This window comes from Prunus dulcis, chromosome 3, assembly GCF_902201215.1.
Source record: "Prunus dulcis chromosome 3, ALMONDv2, whole genome shotgun sequence".
Taxonomy (NCBI): domain Eukaryota; kingdom Viridiplantae; phylum Streptophyta; class Magnoliopsida; order Rosales; family Rosaceae; genus Prunus; species Prunus dulcis.
In genome coordinates, this window is record NC_047652.1 from 1,974,592 (window position 1) to 1,985,453 (window position 10,862).

The 10,862-nt window shown below is 40.6% G+C and overlaps 1 protein-coding gene across 1 annotated transcript; it reads right to left on the bottom strand.

Annotated features, from left to right (window-relative positions):
- Positions 1-6,068: 6,068 nt before the first annotated feature.
- On the bottom strand, positions 6,069-7,142 carry LOC117620903 (receptor-like protein 50). Its single transcript, XM_034351146.1, has 3 exons — positions 6,825-7,142; positions 6,382-6,511; positions 6,069-6,280 (listed from the first exon to the last, which is right to left on the bottom strand). Exons 1-3 carry the CDS (start codon positions 7,140-7,142, stop codon positions 6,069-6,071), a joined length of 660 nt encoding a protein of 219 aa, XP_034207037.1.
- Positions 7,143-10,862: the final 3,720 nt, after the last annotated feature.

Here is a 10,862-nt window from a genome sequence, read left to right on the forward strand (position 1 = left end):
TTTGTTTTAGAAGCATCAAAATGAAATTACGCAGAGAGATGGATGAAATGAGAATGAGGCCATCAATTATTTGGGAAACTGCTTCAATCAACAGCTATTGGAATTTAACTTGTTTTTTCTTCTCTCTCATATTGTAATTCAACTTCATTAAACGGCGGGTTAAATTTATATTTACTATGGAAGTGATAGCATAACGTGTGTTTACTTGTCACCGGAGAGAACCATCTTTCGGATGTCAATTTCCTATGCAAGGTGTGATCAGCCTTTCACACCGATACATTCAAGGTGCTAGGCGGGAGGACACGGCCTTTCATCTTAATCGTAAGGAGTAGCCGCCAGGGAGTTGGCCGCCGCCTAGGCCGCCTTGCTCCCGCCTAGGCCGCCTAGCGCCCGCCTAGGATGCCTGGGTTGGTCTGGGCTGGGGTTTTGCCGTTGAGGTGTCGACGCTTAAGGTGGCACAGAGGTGCTGCAGGAAGAAAGACCGAGAGAGAGAGAGATGAAGTCGAAACAGCGAGAGGAAGGAGTGTAGGCTGCGCTGGGAAGAAGAAGACATCTAATAACTAACGGATTTTTTTAATAAAATGTATAGCCGCCCGGCTTTACTGGGGTCTCTTTTTAAAATTATTATAGCCGACCGGCTATATCCTTTACATAATTTAAAGTTTGACCAGTAGTTTTTGGAAGAGTTCGATTCAAATGATTTTCAGAAATGCTTGCCTCTTCTAGGAATTACACATTTCCCGAGGACGCTGGAATTGGACCTGATAATCTTGGTTGACAATTGAACCCTACATCGGTTTGGACCTGGCGATTGTTGAGTCATGACTCCATAACTCAATAGAGAATACAATAGTGTTTAACCACTCAGAAAACCCAAGCCCCAAATATACCCAAGCTCACACACTCAAGAATATAAAGGGGATACAAATTGAGTACAATTTAGAGAGGGAAAAATAACCAAGAAGCAACAAAAACTTAGTTGCCCAAACTATTATTTTTCTCTCTCCCAACTTCTTTCTTCTCTCATCAACTCTCGGTGCTTTCCGCTCTTTTATTTTTCCCAAATGCATGTTCCCTTTTATAAGCCAAACATTTGCTCTTCAACCACCCAACGGCAAAAGCAAAACACACAAGTCAAAAGGTAAAAGTAAGCTATCAATGCTAGCCATTAATTTGTCTCCAATTTGTCTGCTAGTCGAAAGCACCGAAAGCAATTTTGCTTTTGACTATTTTTGAGCCAATCAAGCCGAAAGCAGTTTTGCTTTTGACTATTTTTGAGCCAATCATCAACAATCTCCACCTTGGCTCAAAACCTCGAAGCAATACTCTCAATGGTCGTCTCCCAATCCCCCATGGGGCAATCAACAAACTTTACAAATGCCAATTAAGTCTAAGCAATGCTTAAACTTGAGCAATGAAACTGGCTTTGTCAACATATCCGCAGGATTCTCAGCGGTCCCAATCTTCTGAAGAAGAATATTTCCCTCGTCAATAATCTCACGAACAAAATGGAACCTCACGTCAATGTGTTTTGTACGTGCATGATGAACTTGATTCTTTGCTAAATAAATAGCACTCTGACTGTCACAATGAACATCCACATGGTCTTGTTCAACCCCCAAGTCATCAAGCAATCCTTGAAGCCAGATGGCTTCCTTTATAGCTTCTGTTACCGCCATGTATTCAGCCTCCGTAGTCGACAGAGCAACTGTAGATTGCAGAATCGACCTCCAACTCTCTGGACCTCCAGCAATAGTGAATACAAAACCTGTAGTGGACCTACGCTTGTCCAAATCACCTGCGTAATCAGAATCCACATATCCAACAACACATTGACCAGTAACTTTATCATGCTGAAACAATAAACCAACATCCACAGTATCCAGAATATACCGTAGAATCCATTTCACAGCTTGCCAATGCCCTTTTCCTGGATTATGCATATATCTACTGACAATACTAACAGCTTGTGAAATATCAGGCCTCGTACACACCATAGCATACATCAAACTACCAACAACACTTGCATATGGAATTTGAGCCATGTAATGACTCTCTTCACCAGTTTTAGGAGACATAGAAGCACTAAGTTTGAAATGAGGGGCAAGAGGTGTACTAACCGGTTTTGAATTTTCATTCATCCCGAAACGTTGTAGTACCTTCTTCAAATACTGCTTTTGACACAGACTAATCTTGCCCTTCGCTCTGTCTCTTTCAATTTCCATACCCAGTATCTTCCGAGCTTCTCCTAAGTCCTTCATCTCAAATTCATTACTCAGTTGAGTCTTCAAACTTTCAATCTCCACTTTGCTTTTACATGCTATAAGCATATCATCAACATATAAAAGCAGATAGATGAAGGTTCCATCTTGTAGCTTGAGAAAGTATACACAATGGTCATAATGACTTCTTGTGTACTTCTGCCCGATCATAAACCGATCAAATCGCTTATACCATTGTCTTGGAGGCTGCTTCAAGCCGTACAATGATTTTTGCAATTTGCAAACCCAATTTTCTTTTCCAGCAACCTTAAAACCTTCTGGCTGAGACATATAAATTTCTTCCTCCAAATCACCATGTAAGAATGCAGTCTTGACATCAAGTTGAGCCAACTCAAGGTCAAACCGTGCAACCAAAGCCAACAAAATACGAATAGAGGAATGTTTTACTACAGGAGAAAATACCTCATTGTAGTCAATGCCTTCCTTCTGAGCATATCCTTTAGCTACTAATCGGGCTTTGAATCTCACATTGTCCTTTCCCAAAGATTCCATCTTCTTGGCATAAACCCATTTGCAACCAATTGCTTTCTTCCCCTTTGGTAACTGAACCAGCTCCCAAGTCTCATTTTTATGAAGAGACTTCATCTCCTCATCCATAGATTTCTTCCACTCCACGCTCTCTGAACTTCTGACAGCTTCTTTGTAGGCGGATGGAATATCATCTTCAATAACGGGAAGTGCATATGCCACAATATCAATAAACCGAGCAGGCTTTCGAATTTCCCTTCTCGATCTTCTGGTTGCAATAGAATCTTGTTACTGTGGAGGCTCTTGGGTAGGTGCCTCCTCTTCATCATCCTCGTCCTCTTCATCAGAATCAACTGTAGGACTAGTGTCTGTAGTATCAGACCTTCCTGGAACAACTGGAGTTTTCAGTAACTCCACCTGCTTTGAACTACTCATGGTCTTAGTTGCTTCAATTTCACCTTCATGCTTGTTATGATTTACCATAGCAGCCTCATCAAAAGTCACATCTCTGCTTACAACAATTTTCTTCTCATCTGGACACCAAAGTCGGTATCCCTTCACGCCATTGCTAAATCCCATAAATAGAGCCTTCTTTGCTCTTGGATCTAACTTGCTTTCCCTGACATGATAGTAAGCAGGACAACCAAATATGTGTAAATACTTGTAATGAGTACAAGGTTTACCAGACCATACCTCCATGGGCGTTTTGCCCTCATTCGCAGCAGCAGGCAACCGATTAATGAGATGGCTTGCATAAGTAATCGCCTCAGCCCAAAACGCCTTGCCTAAACCAGCATTAGACAACATACACCGAACTTTCTCAAGCAAAGTACGGTTCATGCGCTCTGCCACCCCATTCTGTTGCGGTGTCTCCCTAACAGTGAAGTGCCTCACAATACCCTCATCTTGACAAACTTTCAAGAAAGGATCAGACTTATATTCACCACCATTGTCTGATCTGAGAGTCTTGATCTTTCGACCGCTTTGCGTTTCAATCATCTTTTTTCACTTCAGGAATATCTTCAAGACTTCATCTTTACGCTTCATGGTGTACACCCATATTCTTCTAGAGAAGTCATCAACAAAGGAGACAAAATAATGGCTACCTCCCCAAGACGCATTATTGGAGGGTCCCCAAACATCAGTGTGAACATAATCTAGAATGCCTTTAGTGTGGTGAATAGCAGTGCCAAATTTCTCTCTAGTTTGCTTACCCAGCACACAGTGTTCACAGAATTCCAATTTGCATGCCTTTGCACCTTTCAATAAGCCTTGCTTCACCAATCCTTGCAACGCTTTTTCACCAGCATGCCCAAGGCGCATATGCCATAACCTTGTGGTGTCTGTGCTATCTGCGTCAGCAGCTTCGGTGATAGCTGCTCCACCAATAACTGTACTACCCTGCAAGAAATACAAGTTATTTCGTCTTGTACCTTTCATCACCACCAGTGCCCCGTACACGACTTTAAGAACTCCACCCTCCATGGTGATCTTGAGACCCTTGGATTCCAAAGCGCCCAATGAGATGAGATTCTTCTTCATATCCGGTACATACCGGACATCACTCAATTCTCTGACTGTTCCATCATGCATCTTCAAACAGATTTTGCCTATCCCTTGTGTTTTGCAGGCATTATTATTGCCCATCAAAACAACTCCACCATCCAGCTCCTCGAAGCTAGAAAACCATTCCCGAATGGGACACATATGATAGGTGCAACCTGAATCCAAAATCCACTCAGTTGAGTGACCATCAGCAGATGAACTAGCCAAAGCAAACTCGAAATCTTCATCTCCAGATTTTGCAACATTTGCTTCAGACCCCGCTTTCTCCTTCTCCTTGTTCTTCAATTTGGGGCAGTCTTTCTTCCAATGACCCTTTTGGCGACAAAAGGCACATTCATCTTTAGCAGGAAACTTCCCTCGTGACTTTGAACGAGATTTTCCCCGCTTCCCAGATTTTCTTTCCTCTGTTCGCCCCCTTGCAACGAGTGCCTCGGTTTGTGAATTTTGAGTCTTCTGTTCCTTTTTACGACACTCATGATTCACCAATGCCGCAGACACCTCATCCATTTTCACCTCGGATTTTCCATACAACAAAGTAGTTGTCAAATGATCATAATCATCAGGCAATGAATTTAACAAACATAGTGCCTTATCCTCGTCAGGAATTATCACATCAAGGTTTGCTAAATCAGCAAGTATTTTATTATAATCATTGAGGTGTTCATGCATAGAAATACCTGAGCGATATTGAAATCGGAAGAGTCGTTTCTTCAAGAAGAGCCGATTTTCTGCGCTCTTGGTCATATACTTCTCCTCAAATTTCATCCATAACTTCTTAGCAGAAGTTTCCTTCATATACGGGTATTTCAACTCCTTATCAAGGAACGATCGAATAGTGGCACAAGCATGGAGATTAATTCTAGTCCATTGCTTGTCATCAATATCTTCTGGTTTATCCTCCAGAACCATATCCAACTCTTGTTGATACAACACATCCATAACTTCACATTGCCACATACCAAAATTATTGGAGCCATTAAATTTATCAACCTCTAACCTTGTACTGGCAATTGGATGTCTATTGGATGTAGGTGCCGACGAAGACGATGTCGATTCCTTCTCCTTTAAAATTTCAACTTTTTCTCCAGCCATCAAATCTGCCCGGCACTATTCACTGCTACTGTAGCACAGCACTATTCACGGGGGCACTGTAGCACCGACACTATTCACGTGCACTATTCACCCGTCACTGTAGCACCGACAGATTTTTCACTCCCACGAACCCCCAGTCGAAAAACTGGAGCTCTGATACCACTTGTTGTGCGGAAGCGTCAACCAACTGCGAGTGAAAAAATAAATAACAACAGGCAGGAGAAAAATTGAACAAAATAATCAACAAGAACAACACCAAGATTTATTCTGGTTCGGCAATTGCCTACATCCAGTTTGGAGACGACGGAGTATTCCACTATAATCAATGAGAGAATACAATAGTGTTTAACCACTCAGAAAACCCAAGCCCCAAATATATACCCAAGCTCACACACTCAAGAATATAAAGGGGATACAAATTGAGTACAATTTAGAGAGGAAAAATAACCAACAGTAGCAACAAAAACTTAGTTGCCCAAACTATTATTTTTCTCTCTCCCAACTTCTTTCTTCTCTCATCAACTCTCGGTGCTTTCCGCTCTTCCATTTTTCCCAAATGCATGTTCCCTTTTATAAGCCAAACATTTGCTCTTCAACCACCCAACGGCAAAAGAAAAACACACAAGTCAAAAGGTAAAAGTAAGCCATCAATGCTAGCCATTAATTTGTCTCCAATTTGTCTGCTAGCCGAAAGCAGTTTTGCTTTTGACTATTTTTGAGCCAATCATCAACAAAGCTTCCCAATATTTCTGATACGCTTCCATTGAAATAGTTCCTTGACAGATCAAGAACCGTCAACTTACAAAGATTTCCCAACGAGTTTGGCATTTTCCCTTCGATTTGATTAGCAGACAAGTCAAGATTGACAATGGCTGTCAAGTTTCCAATGGAACTTAAAATTTCACCTCGCAAGTCAAATAAAGGGATAGGGACTCAAGATTGCTACAAGTGTACAACCATCGAGGTATGGTACCCCAGATGATGTTCCACCTGAGATTAACAACTTTAAGCCTTGTCATGTTTGCAACACCAACTGGTATTTGATTGAGTTCACAACCGGACATATGCAACTCTACCAGCATAGAGGGGAGTGTGTTTGTCACCTGAAACCAATCAGATGCTTTGCTAAGATCTACACACTCATGTCCAGGTTCTGCAAGCTCGAAAGACCAGAAAGCCATTGGAGATTCTCAACCTTCATCTAGTAGTAGCTTTTACTCCGGAGTCCTAGAGAGTGTAGACTCGGGAGATTTCCCAATTCATGCGGAATTATTCCAGCGAACTTTGAGTCTGAGAGTTAAGATATCTTAAACTTTTAAGAGAACCTAAGAAGCTAGGTATCTTTATTCCTCCAAAATCATTGTTGCTTAGATCCATGTAGCTCAGATGCTTTAAATTTAGTAGAGAAGTATTTACCTTGCCACCCAAAAAGTTTTCTTGATACAAACTGTAATTCAGATACTCATCTGAATAATAATTTCCAAGGTGCAGCTCACGGACATGACCGGTTAAATTGTCGCAAACAACTCCAGTCCAATTGCAAAAATCTCCCTCACCAACCCAAGATAAAAGCCTATTTGAAGGATCCTTGAGATCTTGCTTGAACATTAGAAGTGCTTGTCTCTCATTTTGTTTACGAGGCACACCCAAATTTCCATTGCATAAGCTAATGGTAGTAATGGTTGCAATGCTTAGAAATCTGAAAACTGAAACAAATCTCATGGCTTTGTCCATGAGGTTATATCTTAATAGGTGATGTGTGTGAGCAATATAACTCATTTGGAATGGTGCAATATATACACATACTCATTTGGAATGGTCCAAACTCAATATTATTTTCAAAAAAGTCGTTGAGTATGTAGACTAGTAATAAGTTATGGGTTTATCCAGAGAAAGAAAGTGTGGGATGACTTGATAAAAAAACAAAAGCAAAATAAAAGATTAGCATAACCTCTTCGGCTGGCAGGGACTGAATTCAGACTTTGTAAGATCATATAACTAGGTAAAGTTTCAAAAGTTGAAAACACAGAACAGACATGAAGAAAACGAAACAAATAAACAAATAATTCAGATGGAATCACAAATTCCATATTACGATTAGGATATTAAAAAGATCTAACTATGATCACAGTTATGTATCCCAAACCAAACTATAAGCACATAGCAAGAACATCCTCTCAGACAAAGCTATATGGCCACAACTGACAAAAGGGATCAGGGAAATTAGTAATTGCTTCCACCTTCCATTCCAACTGGGGCTCGGCCTCAAGGTAGAAACAGATTGTTCGGGGTAATGACAGATCTTAAATGACTATTGCCAATAAGACTTTGAATGCTCAAGGTTTTGGGTGATGAACACTTATTATTGGGCATCAATAGCACTTAACTTGTAGAATACAGATGTGTTGATAATTAAATACATTATTTCCACCTATATAAAATCACACTATTTCCCTTGCTTAGTCACAAAGCAGAACAACTTTGTACAACAAAAATTACTTCAGTATTATAGCTCTACCTCTACCATTATTTTCAAATATGACAAAACCTACGTATATCCTTGGCTAGCCTATGTTTTGCATGACAGGGCTCTACTGCATGATCAGACAGGCTGCAAATTCATTAAGCCAAAGCAATCGTAGGGCAACTCTTCTTTGGCAGGTCAATGAAAGTGATTGTACATTTGAAGCTGCATCAGTCACCAGTGCCTGCCAAGAAAGAGGAGCCCTATAACTGCTTTGCTTATTTGACAAGTATACTTCTTCTGGTATGTATAGATGCTCCTGCTTGTGTTTCAATGATGGACCGGCACAAGTTATATAAGGGCTCAAAGACTCCAAGAGATAGAATAAACCAGTAAACACAAATGGCATATCCTGAGGATTATGCTGTGAACATCCATCAAGGGCTGCTATATTCTGCTGCTAGATTTTTCTCCTCCTTATCCGAGCCTTGAAAGCGGTCTTTCCTAGCATATGAGATTCTTCCACTCTCTGTGTCCATGAAAATGTGCAATGAAGTTGAAGCAGGAAAAAAGTAGATGAAAGGAGATGCCTCCCCATATTATTATGAGGGGCTGAGAAAGAAAGGCTAACAGCATATCCTAATCTTATTCGTCTTCTTTTCTTTTTTGCCTACGTCTGTATATTAGTAATTTCTGTCTTGAATACAAAAGAGTCTCACTTTTATAGTGAGCCATCATTATAGGATCTCCAAATTAGTTTGACTTTAGTTAATCTGCCGCACAACCGTGCCATGATTGTGCGCAATGCCTCATTCATTAATTTGGTAATCATTTTTCAAATCTTTCTTTTGCCAACGATGTAAAAAAAAATCATCACAATTGAAGAAAAACAAGGCCTACCTGAAGGACTTCATGAAGTTAGAGCAGCCCATGTGATCAAAAGTTCCGAAAGTGCTTGCAGTTGTGTTGTGTCATCCTCACCTCCTTACTAGTTTCCTTCCTAATTACGCTCTTAACAAAATAAACAAAAACTAAGTAATTATTTTTAGAGCTAATTTAGTTTTAATAGTAAGGCATATATTTAATCACAGGAAGGCTAATCTAATCAAGCTGATTACAGAAAGTTTTGCTTGAACCATACCAGATCTGATCAATACAACACCAAATGTGATGATAGGTAAATAAACATGACATCAACTATATAGATTTTAAAATTTTACGTTCCAATCTCTACAATATTAATCAAATGTCTCAGAGACATATATTCCAGTAATCACTAATTGACTTTATGTTTGGGAAACATAAGTGACCAGATCAATTTTTCTGTTTTGATCCATGGACTAATCTGTCATGCATAATCCTTTGCCCCATGTACCTGCACCACATGCATAACAAACGAAACCAAAATGCAGGTTTAAGCAGCAATTAGTAGAAGATTTTCGTGAAGATTATGTATATATGATATGTTTTCCAAGTATGCTTGCCTTCCAAGCATCATGACAGTAGCTTGAGGATTAGCACCCGGGGTGTGATAAAACGTTGAACCATCAATAACCCTCAGAGAATCAATACCAAGAACTCTATATCCTTTATCAACAACCCTCCCAACTTGACACCCTCCATGATAGTGCCATATGGTCTGTTGGAAATTTTGGTTTATGGACACTACTTTTCCTGCAAAGCATCACAGAAATATATATTAGAAAACTGTAATTTACATTGATATAGTGGATTAAATAATATCATGCATTTGGTGTTTGAAGTCCATGCTCAATTTGGAAAGCTGCAGGCCTAATTAAGTCAACTCTACATTGCAATCGAGTTCCAATTATGCTAAGGGCCAAAGCTAAGTATATATTAATTAAGACCTCTCGTACTCAGAACTTACCTGAAAATCTTGTACCCGAACATTAGAATAATAGTTTTAGATTGAGGCAGTAACATGTATGATTAAGTTCTCACCTCTCTGCAAAATACATACTGAATCTAGATGGGAATTCTGAATTTCCACAATCATCATACCCTCGGTGCAAATAAACTATCAGATAGAAAATAGGGAGCAGAATCTTCAAAACAATAACAAAAAAGAAATCTTGGGTGGGAATCACAGACAACGACTGCAAAAAATGGGGCGCCCAGGGCCTAGGCGCCACCTAAGCCGATTTTTCCAGCACTGTTTAAAACTCCCACAAACTATTTCAAACGGAAACGCGGCTTGAGACGGGTTATCGAAATGCTTAAAGATGAGTTTGAGCTCACTATGGCCCTCTGTGTTATGGATATTAACAGGAGCCATGTGAGAACAGAATGTGATAAACTCCACATATAATGCTTTAGTTTGCAGAGAGATGGATGAAATGAGAATGAGGCCATCAATTATTTGGGAAACTGCTTCAATTTACAGCTATTGGAATTCAACTTGTTTTTTCTTCTCTCTCATATTGTAATTCAACTTCATTAAACGGCAGGTTAAATATATATTTACTATGGAAGGTGTGATCAGCCTTCATTAACATGTGTTTACGTGTCACCGGAGAGAACCATCTTTCGGAAGTCAATATCCTATGCAAGGTGTGATCAGCCTTTCACACCGATACGTTCAAGGTGCTAGGCGGAGGACACCGCCGCGATTTCATCCTAATCGTAAGGAGTAGCCGCCAGGGAGTTGGGCGCAGCCCAGGCCGCCTAGCCCCCGCCTTGCCCCGCCTAGGCCGCCTAGAGCCCGCCTAGCCCGCCTAGCCATCCTAGCGCCAGCCTAGGCCGCCTGGGCTGTTCTGGGCTGGCTTTTTGCCCTTGAGGCGTCGACGCTTAAGGCGGCACTGAGGCGCTGCATGAAGAAAGACCGAGAGAGAGAGAGAGATTAAGTCGAAACAGCGAGAGTAAGGAGTGTAGGCTACGCTGGGAAGTAGACATCTAACCTAATTTTTAATATAACTAACGGGTTGGGTTTTGTAAAATGGGCTTAAACCTTGTATTAAAATGGCCCTATA

Coding starts and splice junctions, on each gene's coding strand:
- LOC117620903 (XM_034351146.1), bottom strand. CDS start 7,142: ATGGACAAAGCCATGAGATTTGTTTCAGTTTTCAGATTTCTAAGCATT. Junction 6,512..6,824: donor AAAACTTTTTGGGTGGCAAG/GTAAATACTTCT, acceptor GATTGGTTTCAG/GTGACAAACACACTCCCCTC. Junction 6,281..6,381: donor CAGGTGGAACATCATCTGGG/GTACCATACCTC, acceptor GAAACTTGACAG/CCATTGTCAATCTTGACTTG.